Here is a 20613-nt window from a genome sequence, read left to right as displayed (position 1 = left end):
ATGAAAAGTTTTATGAAATATTGTTGGCAGTTTTGCATTTCTAATTGGAATTTATTTAAAAGGAAAAAGTTAAAGACAATCAAGTAGTGTATTTAGGAATATTCAAATATTTTAGCTCAGAGATTTCTCCTATGTCATTCTTCCATTTCTCATGTGAAAAAATGTCTTTATGTTAAGCAACATAAGTCTTATGAGTTCCTTACTATCATAGTAGTACTTTATAGTTTTCAAATGTTATATATATATATATATATATATATATATATATATATATATATATATATATTTCTGTACAGTGTATATAGTGTCATTTACAATGAATATACAACATATTGAAAATAATATTTGGACTTTATTGTTTCATAAGAACAGAAACTAGGGTATTTTATATAGTATTCGGCCATTGAGACAGTTAAGTGAAACCTTACAAAAAAGGGATACAGTTTATAAAATGTAGCATAAACAAAACAATTATTGAGGAAGTTTGATGTGTATTTTTGTTGGATAATGAGGACATTTTTTATTTTTGAAAAACCTTTTGATGGCATTTTTGACCTCCTGGTTTCGTAAAGTGTAGATTAATGGGTTTAATAAAGGAGTCAACACAGTGTACAGCACAGATATTAACTTATCTGCTGGATAATTGATGGGTGGTCTTAAATAGATAAATACACATGGTCCAAAAAAGAAAGTAACAACCAATATATGGGAAGCACAGGTCGAAAATGCCTTATGCCTTCCATGTGATGAATGGATTCTTAAGATTGCTGTAATAATGCCAAGGTAGAAAAACAGTAGGACAACAAAACAACCAAGAGAAATCATTCCACTGTTGGCGATGATAAACATGTCTATAAAAGAAGTGTCTGCACAGGCAAGCACTGCCAGTGGATGAACATCACAGAAGAAGTGGTTGATTTTGTTAGGACCACAAAATGGAAGCTGGTATGTGAGGAAAGCCTGAGTGAAAGAGTGCAGAAACCCTGCAAACCAACTGAATGCCACCAACCAGAAGCAAAACCGATGATTCATGACTATGTGATAGCGTAAGGGATTGCAAATAGCCACATAACGATCATATGCCATAACAGTAAGCAGGAAGCACTCTGTGCCACCAAATAAATGAAGGAAGAAAAGCTGAGATATACATTGGTTGAATGAGATTGTCTTTCTTTCTGACAGCAAGTTAATAAGCATCTTTGGTATGGTCACAGTGGAGTAACATATGTCTAGAAAAGACAAGTTACTAAGGAAGAAATACATTGGAGAACGTAGATGAGCATCTATATGAACTGCAGTCATAATGGCCAGGTTCCCTGATAAAGTCATTAAATATAGGACCAAAAAAACGACAAAGAAAATGGCATGTGATTCATATGACTGGGAGAGATCACTAAGTGTGAACTCCTTAACTGAACTTTGATTTCTGTATGCCATCTTGTCTTTCTCAGAGGCCTGCATTCTATAGAATAGGACTTGATATTATAACTTGAACTTGCATAACAATATATAAGAATTTAGGCTTATGCATACAAATATACAGTATAATGGCTCCCTAGAACATATGATGTCCTTGAGCTGTCCTTGATTTCATACTTACACATCAATGACTTTACGGCTGTTCTGTGAGCCACTTGCTGTCAGCATAGTGTCTTAGAATATAATTCCTGATCTAATATTTATATTATATAATGTCTTCTTGTGCATCTGCAATACAAATTCCACTGGAACTACAATAAAAATCCCCTTGGAATGAAATATAAAAATAACTCCATTTGCTCTAATTAATGTAATTGGTAATATTAGTTTCAAATATACAAACTACTGGATCCACTAACTCAATATAAAAAAAGAAATCTTTGTGTCCTACACATATGCCTATTTAGTGACGGAGACAAAGGGTTAACTGAATAGGTCACTAACTAGGGCACTATTGCACTTAAGTGGAAATTCTAGAAAGTAAATAATGCTACAGGTAGAATTCCACCATGACTGCTTGTAGGGTAGATGGTCCTGGTAATCAGTGTTTCCCCTTTAAAGGAATGCAATACTGTATATAGCTATATATTAATTTGAGATGTCAGGGGTGGTGCCAGGAGAGTAGCTACTGGATTAAAGCATTTCAACGTACTACAGATACCACATTACACATATATTGAGGCAGGGGTGGACTAGGAATGTGGCCCTTGAAAGAAATCTAGAAGTGGTCCCATGTTGTATGCGGAGCCAACAGAAATATGTGAAGCCAGAAACACTATAGTACTGCACATAATTTTACCTCAGCGGAACCAAATAGGGTACCACAGTGCAGCACAATATACTGTACTACCCCAGCAGAAACAAATACCACAGTGCAGCACACATTTCTGCCCAGCGGAACCAAATACCACAGTGCTCAATATACTCTCTGTGATGGCCAGCACCAGCTGATATGTTCTCTCCTCCTTTTTCTTTCTAACTAATATAAGGAGGTGGTAATTGAGTAGGTGAGACACCAGCCACAGCACTGAGACCATCCCTACCTTTAACATCTTGCTAATACAGCACTACATACCTTTTACATCCAGTGAAATCAACTCTGATGAGGATGTTCTCTTTCCTCATCTTCTCTATTCACCCCAGAAGCCACAAAAATAGTGCCCCAGTACTAATAATGCCCCCTATAGTGTCTCTAGTAATAATAATGCCCCCTATAATGTCCCCAATAATATTAATGCCCCTATTATTAAATATACCCACTATAGTTTTTCCAGAGCCCCCAGTATTGAAAATTTACCCATAATACTCCCGGTAATGCCCATTATAGAGCCAATAGTATTAAAGGTGCCCACAGTACCACAGTAATATCCACTATAATGCCCCAGTATTATAATTGTCCCTGTTTGCTTCCTGTATCCCCTATAGTGCACATGGTGTTAATAATGTCCATAGTGCCCCCATTAATGTCTCATGTGGTGGCCCAGTATTATAAATGTCCCTATTTATATCCCTATAGTTTCCCAGTATTAACAGTATCCCAAGCAATGTCCCCTATAGTGCCTTAGATATGAAATGCCCTATTATGCCCTTTATACTCTTCAAGTGGCCAAGTTAAAAGAAACTTAGAACTAGTATCTCAGTCTGGTTCCACACCACCATATTTGTGACCTCCTGCTCCTGTTTACTACCTCAAAGGCTTTATGCCTAGTGGCTTGAGACCTATGAGGGTGAACGGCTGACAGGAAGCTATGAGCTTCTGTGCCCTGCGGCCACAGTATTCAACTGTATCGCCATCCTGAAGAGTCAAGGCTGAAGATTCCATCCTGAGGCACCACTGGAACATCTTTCTTTGTTATAAATAGACTGGGGCTTCGGCTTCCTCCATAATGATGAAGCATAAAAATGAACTCTTTTTAGGCAGTCAGTCTTTTTAGGCAGTCAGTCAGTACCTGCGCAACTTGCATTCTGGGGAGGAGGTAGAATGCACCTGAGCAGTCAAGAAGTGGAAACTTGTCTTTTTGTTTGAAAGTGTTATCCTAAGAAAAGTATTACTATACAATGAGTAGATCATTTAAAAAAAAAGTAATGTATTTTTGCAAAATACATGCAATAAATATGTTGTTACTGTTTTTTAATGTCCATTGCAGTATTCACTCTAGTTGCACCCCCTGATATTTCTCCTCTGGCTGAGGACCCAAGGGCTGAGATCACATCTTGAGCACTGGCAGGGTACCTTCTGGAAGGGCACCTTCGGCTCCCTCCATGATTATAAAACAGCAATGAAACTTTTTGTAGGCTGTCAGTCCGTGCTCTATATTATCTTCCAGACTACCCCCACAACTTATATTTGGGGGAGGAGATAAAATTTACCTAAGCCCACAGGGTGCGTGTACCACTGAAATTACTAGGTCCGATAGAAAGAATTTTGGCTAGAGGCCGAAGTTCCCTCCAAACCAGCCCATGGCCTTTACTCCACTCTAGAGGATCTAGAGAATGGCCTTGTGATGTTAATTCAGGCTGGTTCACCAAGAAGAAAAAGGAACTCCTAGGGCCAGAGGATGGTGCCACTGCACAACCGGCTACCACTGTCCCAGGGATGGCATATATGGTCTACTCTAACCCCATCTTCACCATCTCAATGGGGTAGAAGGTATAGGTATATGTGGTTCCCTGGAAAAGACCAGAGACCCAGAAACCCTGCCAGAGAGAACACAAGGCTTTAGTGGAGGCCTATAAGAGGCAGTCTGCAGCTGTTGCGGCCTTGGAACCAGTCCCAAGGGACTGCCTGCATCTAAGCCGTCTGTCAAAATACTAGTGGTACAATAGCTTGTGGAGGCTGCCACAGATTCAACTGCTACAGATGTTCCTCAGTCTGTTTGGAATCCTAAACCACTCCCAAATGGGCTAGAACTTCTAACATCACCAGTGGCTGAGAAAGATTTATCCTCCAGTGAGGTGCTCACAGTTAAGGATCCTGCAATGCAGGAGCAGGACCTTACAACCCAGCAGAGGCAGCCTTCCGAGTAAGGGAGCTTTACCCATAAGACTCTGACATTGCATTTGTCAGAGGTTGTTAGTTTTTCAGACCAGCTTGGTTGTTAGTTGCACCTTTAGACAGAATTTACCATTCAGAGATTTGTTATATGTTTAGAGTTGTGACAGTTGCACTTTATTTCAATTCTCAGGTTAACTGCAAGTAAGCCATGTGCCCAGAGGATGGACTTTGTCTAGCTCCCTGTTTTATTATATGGGGCCAGGAAGCCCTACACTTCAAGTTGCCTTCCTTGGGCTAGGCCTAAACTCGACTAAACTGAACTTAATTAAACTGAACTGACCTAAAAGACACTGTGCTGCTTAAGAAGGTGCAAAATGTCTCCAGTAGATTTATTTGCACCTTAGAGGAGCATATGGACTATGTTACCTGCTCCCAATCCGAAAGTTAAGGTTTTCCATTCCCTGCACTAAAGACATGTCTAGCAGCTGGGAGTGACTTGGTAAGGTTATGGTAGGTTGTCACAGGTATCTTGAGCCATGCTAACTGCAGTGCATCCTACAGCTGCTGTAGTGTGCGTGGGGGAAGATCTGTAGAAGGAACATGACAATCAAGGTGGTCCCATAAATGCTCAATTGGGTTCAAGTCTGGGGAATTAGGAGGTCAGGATAGCACTTGGAAATCTTGGTCATGCTTTTCCAACCAAAGATGGACATTTCTAGCCATGTGATATGTCACATTGTCTTTCTGGAAGATCCCACCTGCTCCAGAGAAGACAATCAGTATGTATGAGTGTACGTGCTCTACAAAGATGAGTTCATACCCAAATTATTTGAGAGTGCCTTCCACATGGATGAGACGGCAAAACATTCCCCACACCATAACGCTGCCACCACCAGATTTTATTCTATTTTGATACCTCTGTGAAAACTGAAGCCTTTTCTGCCAATGCAACTTCGTTAGCAAAGATGCAGTGACCATCCATCTACTTCGAAGTCACATACACAGTAGGGTTCACTGAACTGTTGTTTTAGACAGATGTCTGGTAGCCCCCTGGTTCATTTTGGTGGTGAGCTGCTCCACTGTATTGTGCCGGTCTGCCCTCACGCCCCTTGTAGTCAATGTTCACCCTCATATCAATAGCACATGGTGCTCCACAGTTTCCACGTCACTTATTCACAGTCATGCCATTTGTCCACTCACAATACACTTTCAGCACAGCAGCATAAAAACAGTTCTCAAACCACAAAGTTTCAGAAATACTGCTACCCTTGGCCTAAAAGCCAATAATCATCCCTTTTTGCAACTCTGATAAATTGCCCCTTTTACCCAGGACAGCAGAAAGGGATATATGTGCAGGCAACCTATCACATACCTTATATACCCACCAAGCCAGCTTATGACACTTGACTTCCTTCATGAGTTATGCACTGCTTAAAATAGGAAATGGTCATAATAATTTGACTTAACTGTGTATATCACCCATCAAGAAAGGTAATTAGATGGTTAGCGATTCCAACACACATTGGAACAGGACTACACCTTTTTCTCTCATATTATCAATCCTTTTCTAGGATTTACTGTTTTCTTATTGACAGGATGCTGTATACTAGACTGTCTATCTACCATAATTGGTATGACCATGCCTCCCTTTTCCCCAGTGCCCTGGCAAATAATCCTGTTTATTTTAAATTCACCAAAATATCACTCTTAGTCTCTCCAAGCCCTAAAGGAAGATCTTAAATATAATGATATCCCTGAAATCTCTGCCCCAACTACCTGGTGTGCCCACAATGTTTATATTCATGTTTACCATGGGCATAGCTATAGGGGGTGCAGAGGTAGCAGTTGCCCATGACCCTTGTGCCACATAAGAAGACACTGGTATTATAGAAAGTGCATGCAAGTCAAGTTACACCTCTGGCTGGAGGGAAGGGGATTAGGTCAAAAATTTGGCATGGGGGTTGCCATTTCAAGTTTTGCCTCAGGCAACATGAAGGCTATGTGCTTCCCTGCCCCTGGCCACAAAGCATTGAAGGAAGGGGGGCCCAAGCTGAACTCTTCCACCAGGGCCCATGAGCCTTTAGCTACGCCCCTGATGGGCACTATATCAGTATAGCTGTAAAACATTAAAAGGTCTACTAAATGAGAATCTCTAACTGACAACATCATCCATTTAAGCTCCTTAAAGGGGTTTTCTCATCTCGCTATTACTAAGGCGAGATGAGACACAGTTCCGACCACCCCCAGGCCGGGAAACAGCAGAATGCTGCGGCGCTCTGCTGTTTCTGTAGCTCCCATTGCCATACAAGAAACTGAAATAGCATAGCACATAGATATGCTGTCTCCCTAACTCAGAAACAGTTAGCTTGTTGCGCTACACTGTTTCAGTAGCTCTCATGCAAGGCAACGGGAGCTACTGTAACAGCAGAGCACTGGAGCGCTCTGCTGCTTCCTGGCCTGGAGGTGGTCGGAACCGTGTCTCATCTCAATGAGACAACCCCTTTAAACAAACATCCTTATTGCCATGACAGAGGAAGGCAAATTGCTGCCCCAACTATCTGGTGTGTCCACAAGGCTTAAATTCGTAGACACTATATCAGTATAAATGCTAAACATAAAAAGGTCTACCAAATGGGTTTTACAAGATCAAATTTTACAGGCTCCATAACAGACAAAGTACACTTATTGCCTTTTAATTTATCAGGGCTATCTGAGCGATGTGGTCTTCTCTTGATTTACCCTAGGCCAGTAACATTATGACCATTGGGCATGTGGCCTAGAGGCAGCTCAGCCACATTCTTGTGAAAATCGCTGGATCTACATATTACAATTAAACAATATTACAATTGTTTAATTACAATTAAACAATAAACCATTAAAGAAGGTCTGTCTATTAGGAAGAAGTGTGTGGCTTCAAGAAATCTGTTACTTATCCGAGTATCTGAAATCCCCCTAGGTAAATTTTTTGTATTAATTGCTGACATTGATCTTTTTGACTGGGTATTAGGCATATCTCTGATGTTTGATATGGCAATCACCTCATGTCTTTCACATATATCCGTGCTAAATTTCACACTCCACGAGTGGACTTCTTTAACTTCCTTATGATCCGCTATTATATATCTCAATTTCCCTTATTCCCTTCTAAGCCCAAAGCCCTGTTTGAAATGTTTTTTTTTTTTAACAATCCGATCATTATCACAAAGGGTTCCGTATATCCCTCATTTATTCAGTTATGGGAGAGATGAAATACACACCTCATTTTTCCTATCTAGCTGGGAGAGGATCTAAAGCTCTCTATTAACTACTCCCCACTGTCCTTGTTCATTGTAATGCGTCCATCTAGAATACTCAAGGAAAATTATATAGCGTTAATATATGACTCCCCACTGACTTTCTTTAATCTACCCACAGTCCTCTAATTAATGTTGGAGGTTTCATAATACCATTGGTAATATTAAACATATTTGATGGGATTGTGCTGGTATTCAACAATTTTGGGTGCAAACCTGAGCCATTTTGAATGAATTTTCGGTGACCTTACACCTGCTCTGGCCTTAATCCACATAGGCATACAGATAGAACAATTGCTTTTCAAATTATCTGTTCTGTAAAAGTCCTAATTGCAAAGAGCTGGAAAGGTCTTGCCATCCCAACACACCTTGTACTAATACACTTTGTAAATAAAATCTGCATCATGGATTATTTGACTGTCTCGATGCAAGACCTTTTGTCGTCCTAGTTTTCATCATGGTGGCATAAGTGGACTTCATCAAGACACTATATGGATGTTATTGCTTCATAATCCTGGACCCTTTGTGTTTCCATTTATTCATTCTCACTTCAATTTGCAAGCGTATATGAACAACCAGACTTTTGAACTGGCTACATTCAGTTTATTTTATTTTATTATTGTAAAAGTTTGAGGTAATGAAATCATACCTGTCAATAACTGATATTCTATCATAGATGTGAGGCCCATCTATCTGTCATTGTTAACTGTATATAGATGTTCATGGGTCATACTATTTAATGACACGTTTTTCACATGTTTACCGCAATAAAAGATTGAAAACGCATAAGGGGGTGTTTGTAGTGTCCCACTAGCATGCTACTATACATTTTGGGGTATATGTAATTTATTGATTAGCTTTTAATAATGTATTTGCTTGAATGGGAATGCAAAAATCTCAGCAATTCCTCCATTAGTATTAGCATTTTTCTCTGTTTACTGTGCAGTACAAATAATATGCTAACTTTATTCTAGGTGTCAGTGTGAATGACTCACTAAGGATTCCCATTCTTTCAAGATTGGCAATTCATTGCATATCCATTTAACCAAAATCATTTTCCTAGCCAAAAAGAGTAATTTTCCTACAATAATCATTCTCTTTGGTGGAACATGATGTGTATCTAGATTCCGTAATATAGACGTCCAGGGTATCATTAAAGTACTGAACAACTCTATAATATTAATTATACTCCACTAATACAAATGTAACTTAGGATCTTCCCAAAATATATGTATCCAATCTGCTCTTTCTTGATTACTTTTAGGGCATTTATCATCATGTCTATATGCAATTTTGTACATAAATGAAGGTGTCCTATGCAGTCTAAACGCAATAAAATACAGTGAAATCCTATCCTATAGGATTTATTGATAGATACCTGCGGAATCTGTGCCAGAATATTTTTCGAATATTCTAAAGAAATAGATACCCCAGTGTCCTCCTCCCATTGTATCTTATATTGTATTATATTATGTGAATTAGAAAGTTCTCCCCTAATCAATTCCTTATAAAAATCTAGACAAAAAAAAAAAATTTGATCGATCTACTTCAAAGATACAGTTAGCACTCAAACTCTTAACTCAAATTTGTTAACTCATCATGTTATCTTGAAACAAAAGCCATTGAAAAGCAATTGAAGGTGTTTGCTTAGTTTAAATAACACATCTCAGAAATCTCAGAAAGCATGAGTGTTAACTCTACTACAACGAGTAGTTCAAGTTTACTTTCCCACCTTCATCATAATACAACAGATCTTTATTCTTCAATATCCATGTTAATCTCAGATGCAGAAAACAATCTTGTGCACTTAACCAATAAATTCTTTCAATTAATTAAAGGACACCAATTTTTCCCTCCCGTAAATGATTAATGAATTTAATACCTGTTTGTAATCCATTCACAATATCCTCAGATCACCCCCCGCCCCCCATTTATATCCAAATTATCCCATATTGGTATGTTATTATACAATATCTTTGTCCCAAAACCTTTCTGGTAAGTACCCAATTCCTTTGAACATTATAAAAAAAATAGATATTTTTAACCTCATCTCCATCAATTCCATCATATGCAAACCTGTCTCTTCCCAAGCTGCACTATTCAAAAGTATCCTTTGAATTCCAGAATAAATAACTGCTATTATAGGTACACTTTGAGTAGCCAAAATATAAAACTTCCAATTCGATTCTCCCAATCCCCCTTTCCCCACAGTACATTGTATATACCCCTTGGTAAACCTTGCAATCTCATTTTTCCATATTAACTTCCTAGTAAGCCTATCCATTGTCCAAAAGATATTATCAGGAATCACCACTAGACTATTTCTAAACACATATAAAGCCTGCGGTAACCAAAACATCTTAATTAAACCAACTTTCGCTGTCATTGTCAATCCCAATTTAGATCAGATCTTAAACTTATTTCACCAAATATGGGTCAAAGGGGCAGCCACTATGAAGGTCACTGCTAAAGGGGCACCTACTATGAAGGTCACTGTTAAAGGGTTGCTTACTGTTAAAGGTTACTTTTAAAGGGGCGGGCATTGTGGAAGTCACTGTTAAAGGGGCGGGCACTGTGAAGGTCACTGCTAAAGGGGCAGCCACTATGAAGGTCACTGTTAAAGGGGTGGTCAATGTTAAAAGGGTGGGTACTGTGAAGGTCACTGTTAAAGAAGCAGACACTGAAAAGGTCACTGTTAAATGGGCAGGCACTTTGGAGGTCACTTAAAGGGGCAGTCACTATTAACCACCTCCAGACCTCCTAACGCAGATTCGCGTTCCAGAGGTGGCAGCCCTGCGCTCAGCGACGCATATACGCGTCATCTCGCGTGAGCCATGATTTCCTGTGAACGCGCACACATAGGCGCGCGCGCTCACAGGAACGGAAGGTAAGAGAGTGGATCTCCAGCCTGCCAGCGGCGATCGTTCGCTGGCAGGCTGGAGATGTGATTTTTTTAACCCCTAACAGGTATATTAGACGCTGTTTTGATAACAGCGTCTAATATACCTGCTACCTGGTCCTCTGGTGGTCCCCTTTGTTTGGATCGACCACCAGAGGACACAGGTAGCTCAGTAATATGTTGCACCAAGCACCACTACACTACACCCCCCCGCTGTCACTTATTAACCCCTTATTCACCCTTGATCACCCTTGATCACCCCTGATCACCCCATATAGACTCCCTGATCACCCCCCTGTCATTGATCACCCCCCTGTCATTGATCACCCCCCTGAAAGGCTGCATTCAAACAAATTGATATTTATTTATTTTTTCTCACAAAGTCTCCCTTTCCACTAACTTGTGACAAAAAATAAAAAGTTCTATGAACTCACTATGCCCATCAGCGAATACCTTAGGGTGTCTACTTTCCGAAATGGGGTCATTTGTGGGGTGTTTGTACTGTCTGGCCATTGTAGAACCTCAGGAAACATGACAGGTGCTCAGAAAGTCAGAGCTGCTTCAAAAAGCGGAAATTCACATTTTTGTACCATAGGTTGTAAACGCTATAACTTTTACCCAAACCATTTTTTTTTTACCCAAACATTTTTTTTTTATCAAAGACATGTAGAACAATAAATTTTGAGAAAAATTTATATATGGATGTCGTTTTTTCGATTAATAACAAAAAAAGTAAAAATGTCAGCAGCAATGAAATACAACCAAATGAAAGCTCTATTAGTGAGAAGAAAAGGAGGTAAAATTCATTTGGGTGGTAAGTTGCATGACTGAGCAATAAACGGTCAAAGTAGTGTAGGTCAGAAGTGTAAAAAGTGGCCTGGTCATTAAGGGTGTTTAAGCTAAGGGGGCTGAGGTGGTTAAAGGGACGGGCAATGTGGAGGTCACTGCTAAAGGGGCAGCCACTATGAAGGTCACTGTTAAAGGGTTGGTCACTGTTAAAGGTCACTGTTAAAGGGGCCGGCACTGTGGAAGTCACTGTTAAAGGGGCGGGCACTGTGAAGGTCACTGCTAAAGGGGCAGCCACTATGATGGTCAATGCTAAAGGGGTGGTCAATGTTAAAGGGGCGGAATCTGTGAAGGTCACTGTTAAAGAAGCAGACACTGAAAAGGTCAATGTTAAAGGGGCGGGCACTTTAGAGGTCACTTAAAGGGGCGGTCACTGGGGAGTGAGCATGTGTGCGGGCATACACTGGTGATGCTGCACCTCCCCCTCGAGTAATGAGCGTCCAGCCCAGGTGAGACTCTGCCACTGCTGAGACCATTCTCAACCAGCCGATTCCTGTAGCTGAACCCTGCCGTAAACCCTGGTGTGTGTCCCGCTGTGAACTACTTGCTGCCGCCGATTTCTGCATAAATCAACGATATACTGGAGGATTTGTGTGAAGTCGGATTCCGGTGGCTCTTTAGGTTCGTGACGGTGGAGGAAGACGGGTAGCGGCAGATGGCGATTTTCTAACCAGGTTTGAGTGCTGGATATTCTTCTTTGCCTCTGTGTTCCCCGCTCGATGAAAACGAGAGCAGAGTGGGATGCGAGGCAGCAGTGTGGGGAGGTCGAGCAGCGGAGTGGCCCTCTTGCCGAATTAAGACGGGGAGCTGCAGGGGGACCGCATGCTGGGACTTGACGCCGATAAACGGAAAGGTCCCGAGGTTCTGTTTGAACTAGGTGGAGGTTTTTTCCCCTTCCCCTGAGGTATATGCTGGGGTTGTAAGTGGAATTAAGGTTTTGGAGTTGGGGAGAGAGGGATGACCTCCCAGACAAAGATGGAGGGAGATAAAAGAAACTAGAATTAGTGGACTAACTTGAACTTGTTCTTCTGCTGGAGGGTCCTCCCTTGCTAACTCTCTTGGCTGTGTATTAGAGGGATGGGGTTCGTAATGGTAATAGGGAGCTCTTTAAGGAAAATATTGATTTTGATCTGTGAGTGAATGAGCCGCCAATTATATATTCAACATAAATGATAATACCCTCCTGAAGCTAATGTATGGAAGAAAATAACTAATGGTGGTATCTCCTTCCCTCCCCCTCCTCCCGTTGAAATTGATCTTGCTGGCGATTACTGGAACCACAAGAAGACTGGAGAGTTGTGAGATTCTGGACTTTTTTTTTCTTTTTTACTTCCCCCTATATGAAAACTGTACGTTTTCCCTATTTATTGTATTTTGGATTAACTGCAACTATAAAAATGGTATTCATGCAGGAACCCAGCAAGATCTTTTAATTAACCTATGTATTTTCAGTTTTGTTTATGGATGCTTTAATTGTGAATACTGTATTAATTATTGTATGTTGTACAATTGGTAGGTAGGGGGGGAAGGGGGAAGGAGAGGGGAGAAGGAGAAGGAGAGAAGAGAAAGGAAAAAGAGATGAGGAAGAAGAAGGGGGGAGAGAGAAAAGGGAGAGGAAGAAAAAGGAAAAAGAAAAAGAAAATAAAAAAGGGAGAGAGATGGGAGAGGGGAAGACAAAGGGAAAAAAAGGGGGGGGAAAGAAAGAGAAAAAAAAGAGGAAAGAGAAAGAAAAAGGGAGAATAAGAAGAGAAAAGGGAAGAGAAAAAATAAAAAAAATAATCTTTTTGCTTTTTCTCTTTTCTCCTTTTTTTTTTTTTTTTGCTCAGTTTTAAGATATAGAAATGTCTAGACAGGGAGCAGGGGAAAAGGGGAGAAATCACCCAGAATTAGATACCTCGATCTCCCTGATGTTCAAGAGGACAGAAAGAGCAAAACAACAACTACTGATTAATACAAGTGGACAGATTAGTCCACTTAGAAAGAAGAAAGATGATATATCCCAAATTCAGAAAAGGGATCCTGGCTTGAGAGAGGTACAGAACATTTTAAAGAGGGTGAGAGAGGTGTTTTGATTCAGGGAGAGCAGGCACCAAGTCTGCTGGAAATATTCTAAGAAATAAAACAAATGCAATTTGGCAATACAGGACCTCTCTCTCCAGACTGGAAACATCAGGGAGATGGTGGGGCTTCTCAGGATGGATTTACAAAAATATAAAGATAGATTACTAGAAGTAGAGAAGAGAACATCTGATTCAGAGGACCTGTTGCAGACAATAGTTAAAGAGAAAGGTACTTTAAAGGAGGAAAATACAGTACTTAAAAATAAACTATTGGACTTAGAAAATAGGTCTAGGAGGTCCAACCTGAGATGCCTGGGGTTCCCAGAGGAAGGGGAGGGACAAGATCTTTGTGGTTTAATACAAGCTTGGTTAAGGGAACAATTAGGTCAGGATATCTCAGAATATAATAACTTTATAGAGCGAGCTCATAGGCTCCCGCGTCCAATAATAATAAATTTTCTGTCAGTAAGAGATAAGGAAGAAGTGTTACGAAGGTCAAGAAATAAAGGGAAGCTGGAATACGGGGGTACAATAATAATGCATTTTTCTGATTATGCAAAAGAAACAATAAGAGAAAGAAGTTACTTTATTGATGTTAAAAAAAAATTGCTTATAAATAATGTAAAGTACTTAATGATATTTCCAGCTAAGCTCAGGGTCAAATGGGATAAAAAAAACAAAACAGTTTTTTTGATACAGCAGAGGCAGCGGAAGAATGGTTGAAAGAAAAGTTAAAAAGTTAAGGAAAACAGGGCTGGGGGCTCATACGAGAGGGAGTAATGCAAGAGGCAAGAGAGAGGGCCAGGTTCAGATGCTATCCTGGGCCATTCAGGGAGGGTGGGCTAGGGAGGTTTTGGTAACTGCTGTGGCGTTCATTCCTGAGGGGGGGAATTAAGAGGAGGAAGGTTCTTTTCTCTTTATTTTTTTCTTCCTTCTCCTGCACTCCGTTTCCCCCGGTTCCCCCCCCCCCCCCCTCTTTCCCGGGTCTACATTTTTTTTTTTGACCTTTGAATAATGGACAGCTATCAATATATTTTTCTTGAGGAGAGAGCATGAGAGTAATTTCTTGGAATATTAGGGAACTGAGTAGGGGAACTAAGAGAGTTGCAGTCTTTGACGCAATCCAAAGGTTTCTCCCCGCTATAGTCTGTTTACAAGAGACACATCTCACAAGGGAGACGATAGCAGGGGTGAACAGGCCATGGATACAATATGCTTTTCATTCAGTGTTTTCATCATATGCAAGAGGGGTGAGTATATTAATCCATCAAAATATAGATATTATAATAGTTGAAACAGTTATTGATAGTGAAGGTCGATATGTCCTTATGGATTGTATAATAGAAGGTAGAGCATGGATTATAGCAAATGTATATATACCGCCTCCATTTAGACCAGAGGTCTTATTAAAAATAAATGAGTTCATGCTTAACCACCTCAGCTCCCCTAGCTTAAACCCCCTTAATGACCACTTTTTACAATTCTGCAGTACACTACTTTCACGGTTTATTGCTCGGTCATACAACTTACGACCCAAATGAATTTTACCTCCTTTTCTTCTCACTGATAGAGCTTTCATTTGGTGGTATTTCATTGGTGCTGACATTTTTAAATTTTTTTGTTATTAATCGAAATTGACCGAATTTTTTGAAAAAAAATGACATTTTCCACTTTCAGTTGTAAAATTTTTCAAAAATTTTCTATATAAATTTTTCTCTAAATTTATTGTTCTACATGTCTTTGATTAAAAAAAATGCAATAAGTGTATATTTATTGGTTTGCGCAAAAGTTATAGCGTTTACAAACTATGGTACAAAAATGTGAATTTCCGCATTTTGAAGCAGCTCTGACTTTCTGAGCACCTGTCATGTTTCCTGAGGTTCTACAATGCCCAGACAGTAAAAACACCCCACAAATGACCCCATTTCGGAAAGTAGACACCCTAAGGTATTCGATGATGGGCATAGTGAGTTCATAGAAGTTTTTATTTTTTGTCACAAGTTAGCGGAAAATGATGATTTTTTTTTCTTTTTTTTTTCTTACAAAGTCTCATATTCCACTAACTTGTGTCAAAAAATAAAAACTTCCATGAACTAACTATGCCCATCACGAAATACCTTGGGGTGTCTTCTTTCTAAAATGGGGTCACTTGTTGGGTATTTATACTGCCCTGGCATTTTAGGGGACCTAAAGCGTGAGAAGAAGTCTGGAATCCAAATGCCTAAAAAAATGCCCTGTGAAATCCTAATGGTGCTCTTTAGAATTTGCGCCCCTTTGGGCACCTAGACTGCAAAAAAGTGTCATACATGTGGTATCGCCGTACTCAGAAGAAGTAGGGCAATGTGTTTTGGGGTGTATTTTTACATATACCCATGCTGGGTGAGAGAAATATCTCTCTAAAAGTCAACTTTTTCCATTTTTTTTATACAAAGTTGTCATTTTAGAGAGATATTTCTCTCACCCAGCATGGGTATATGTAAAAAGACACCCCAAAACACATTGCCCAACTTCTCCTGAGTACGGCGATACCACATGTGTGACACTTTTTTGCAGCCTAGGTTCGCAAAGGGGCCCAAATTCTAAAGAGCACCTTTAGGATTTCACAGGGCATTTTTTACGCATTTGGATTCCAAATTACTTCTCACGCTTTAGGTCCCCTAAAATGCCAGGGCAGTATAAATACCCCACAAGTGACCCCATTTTGGAAAGAAGACACCCCAAGGTATTCCGTAAGGGGCATGGCGAGTTCCTCGATTTATTAATTTTTTTGGCACAAGTTAGCGGAAATTGATGATTTTTTTATTTTTATTTTTTTATCTTACAAAGTCTCCTATTCCACTAACTTGTGACAAAAAATAAAATTTTACATGAACTCACCATACCCCTCATGAAATACCTTGGGGTGTCTTCTTTCCAAAATGGGGTCACTTGTGGGGTATTTATACTGCCCTGGCATTTTAGGGGCCCTAAAGCGTGAGAAGAAGTCTGGAATCCAAATGCGTAAAAAATGCCCTGTGAAATCGTAAAGATACTCTTTGGAATTTGGGCCCCTTTGCGCACCAAGGCTGCAAAAAAGTGTCACACATGTGATATTTCCGTACTCAGGAGAAGTAGGGCAATGTGTTTTGGGGTGTATTTCTACATATACCCATGCTGGGTGAGAGAAATATCTCTGTAAAAGTCAAATTTTCCCATTTTCTTATACAAAGTTGTCATTTTAGAGAGATATTTCTCTCACCCAGCATGGGTATATGTAAAAAGACACTCCAAAACACATTGCCCTACTTCTCCTGAGTATGGCGATACCACATGTGTGACACTATTTTGCAGCCTAGGTGCGCAAAGGGGCCCAAATTCTAATGAGTACCTTTTAGGAGGGCATTTTTAGGCATTTGGATTTCAGACTTCTTCTCACGCTTTAGGGCCCCTAAAATGCCAGGGCAGTATAAATACCCCACAAGTGACCCGATTTTGGAAAGAAGACACCCCAAGGTATTCCGTGAGGGGCATGGCGAGTTCATATAAGTTTTTTTTTTTGGCACAAGTTAGCGGAAATAGATTTTTTTTAGTTTTTTCTCACAAAGTCTCTCTTTCCGCTAGCTTATGACAAAAAATTCAATCTTTCATGGACTCAATATGCCCCTCAGCGAATACCTTGGGGTGTCTACTTTCCGAAATGGGGTCATTTGTGGGGTGTGTTTACTGTTCTGGCATTTTGGGCGGGGCTAAATTGTGAGCAAACCTGTAAAGCCTAAAGGTACTCGTTGGACTTTCGGCCCCTTTACGCACCTAGGCTGCAAAAAAGTGTCACACATGTGGTATCGCCGTACTCAGGAGAAGTAGGGCAATGTGTTTTAGGGTGTATTTTTACATATACCCATGCTGGATGAGAGGAATATCTCTGTAAATTGACAACTTTGTATAAAAAAACTTAAAATGTTGTCATTTACAGAGATATTTCTCTCACCCAGCATGGGTATATGTAAAAATACACCCCAAAACACATTGCCCTACTTAAGGAAAATGCAAATGTGATCACAATCTACATCCAGCACTCTGCCCTGCATCCATGCTGGATGAGACATTGGTGTACATTTTGGCCAAAGAGTAATAAGCCACTCATCACGTCAAGGTTGCCTCATTTAAGTGGTCCCTAACACTAGTTCCTACCTGTTCATGGGCCATGACAGCCACACAAAGTCCAGGGAATGCAGGTCAGCATGCAAGCCAAGCACACTCTGCTTTTAACCCCGTCCGGTGCCATTACAGCTTTCATCGGATCCAGGAATGCAAGTACCAACATGCATGCTGAGCCCACCATATACTTCTCCTGGAGCCAAATGGCCACTGGTAGGTTCTATACAAGCAGACTCAGTTTTTTACTGACTTTAAAACCAGCCTCCAGGACAGATTGACTGGTCAGGTGTGCATGACTCAAAGGAGATCGCCACGCCTCAAATATATAATACAAAGAAAAAATGTGGGGGGTTGAGTCAGCACAACCCGTATGTAGGTGCATATCACTATGGCAAAATACATATACAAACGGAAAATGCAAATGTGATCGCACTCTACATCCAGCACTCTGCCCTGCCTCCATGCTGGATGAGACATTGGTGTACATTTTGGCCAAAGCGTAATAAGCCACTCACCACGTCAAGGTTGCCTCATTTGAGTGGTCCCTAACACTAGTTCCTACCTGTTCATGGGCCATGACAGCCACACAAAGTCCAGGGAATGCAGGTCAGCATGCAAGCCAAGCACACTCTGCTTTTAACCCCGTCCGGTGCCATTACAGCTTTCATCGGATCCAGGGATGCAAGTACCAACATGCATGCTGAGCCCACCATGTGCATGACTCAAAGGAGATCGCCACGCCTCCAATATATAATACAAAGAAAAAATGTGGGGGGTTGAGTCAGCACAACCCGTATGTAGGTGCATATCACTATGGCGAAATACATATACAAATGGAAAATGCAAATGTGATCGCACCCAGCATGGGTATATGTAAAATGACACCCCAAAACACATTGCCCTAATTCTCCTGAGTATGGCGATACCACATGTGTGACACTTTTTTGCAGCCTAGGTGCACAAAGGGGCCTAAATTCCAATGAGAATCTTTACAATTTCACAGGGCATTTTTTACGCATTTGGATTCCAAACTACTTCTCACGCTTTAGGTCCCCTAAAGTGCCAGGGCAGTATAAATACCCCACAAGTTACCCCATTTTGGAAAGAAGACCCCCCCAAGGTATTCTGTGAGGGGCATGGCTAATTCCTAGAGTATTTTTTTTTTGGCACAAGTTAGCGGAAAATGATTTATTTTTTATTTTTATTTTTTTTTCTCTTACAAAGTCTCATATTCCACTAACTTGTGACAAAAAATAAAATTTTACATGAACTCGCCATGCCCCTCACGAAATACCTTGGGATGTCTTCTTTCCAAAATGGGGTCACATGTGGGGTATTTATACTGCCCTGGCATTTTAGGGGCCCTAAAGCGTGAGAAGAAGTCTGGAAATTTTACGCATTTGGATTCCGTGAGGGGTATGGTGAGTTAATGTGAGATTGAATTTTTTGTCACAACCGCTAACTTGTGACAAAAAAAATAAAAAATCTTCTATGAACTCGCCATGCCCCTCAAAAGTGATCTTTTTATAGCGCCGCAGCGATTTTACGGTGTTTTTGCAGTGATCAGAAAAAAATTAATTCTGTCACTGCGGTGGGGGGACTGAACGCAAGTGTGCGCACAAGATCAGGCCTGATCGGGCGAACACTGCGTTTTTTGTAGAGCCTATAGAACATGTCCTATTCTTGTCCGCAATTGCGGACAAGAAAAGGCATTTTCTATATAGTTCTGGCAATGTGCGGATCCGCAAAATGCGGGAAGCACATTCCTGGTGTCCGTGTTTTGCGGATCCGCGGTGTCCGTGTTTTGCGGATCCGTGGATCCGCGGATCCGCAAAACACATACGGGCGTCTGAATGGAGCCTTACAGGGGGATGATCAATGACAGGGGGGTGATCAATGACAGGGGGATGATCAGGGAGTCTATATGGGGTGATCACCCCCCTGTAAGGCTCCATTCAAATGTCCGTATGTTTTTTGCGGATCCGCTGATCCACGGATCCGCAGATCCGCAAAACACATACGGACGTCTGAATGGAGCCTTACAGGGGGGTGATCAATGACAGGGGGGTGATCAAGGAGTCTATAGGGGGTGATCACCCCCCTGTCATTGATCACCTCCCTGTAAGGCTCTATTCAGACGTCCGAATGTGTTTTGCGGATCCGCGGATCCGTGGAGCCGCGGATCCGCAAAACACATACGGACGTCTGAATGGAGCCTTACAGGGGGGTGATCAATGACAGGGGGGTGATCAGGGAGTCTATTTGGGGTGATCACCCCCCTGTAAGGCTCCATTCAGACATCTGTATGTGTTTTGCGGATCCGCGGATCCGCGGATCCGCAAAAGACATACAGACGTCTGAATGGAGCCTTACAAGGGGGTGATCAATGACCGGGGGGTGATCAGGGAGTCTATATGGGGTGATCACCCCCCTGCTATTGATCATCCCCCTGTAAGGCTCCATTCCGCGGATCCGCAAAACACATATGGACGTCTGAATGGAGCCTTACAGGGGGGTGATCAATGACAGGGGGGTGATCAGGGAGTCTAATATGGGGTGATCAGGGGTTAATAAGGGGTTAATAAGTGACCAGGGGGTGTATTTGTAGTGGTGTTTGGTGCTACTTTACAGAGCTGCCTGTGTCCTCTGGTGGTCGATCCAAGCAAAAGGGACCACCAGAGGACCAGGTAGCAGGTATATTAGATGCTGTTATCAAAACAGTGTCTAATGTACCTTTCAGGGGTTAAAAAAATCGGATCTACAGCCTGCCAGCGAATGATCGCCGCTGGCAGGCTGTAGATGTACTCGTTTACCTCTGGTTCCTGTGAACGCACACTCCTGTGTGCGCGCGTTCACAGGAAATCTCGCGTCTCGCGAGATCACGCATATATGCGTCTAGGAGGA

General features: G+C 41.2%; 1 protein-coding gene across 1 annotated transcript; it reads right to left on the bottom strand.

Annotated features, from left to right (window-relative positions):
- Nucleotides 1-471: 471 nt before the first annotated feature.
- LOC120990839 (olfactory receptor 1509-like) lies at nucleotides 472-1437 on the bottom strand. The gene has a single exon (XM_040419737.1). It carries the CDS (start codon nucleotides 1435-1437, stop codon nucleotides 472-474), a length of 966 nt encoding a protein of 321 aa, XP_040275671.1.
- Between the last annotated feature and the right edge of the window lie 19176 nt (nucleotides 1438-20613).

This window comes from Bufo bufo, chromosome 2, assembly GCF_905171765.1.
Source record: "Bufo bufo chromosome 2, aBufBuf1.1, whole genome shotgun sequence".
Taxonomy (NCBI): domain Eukaryota; kingdom Metazoa; phylum Chordata; class Amphibia; order Anura; family Bufonidae; genus Bufo; species Bufo bufo.
Note: the sequence above shows the minus strand (reverse complement) of the source record. Positions and strands in the feature narration are given on the sequence as shown.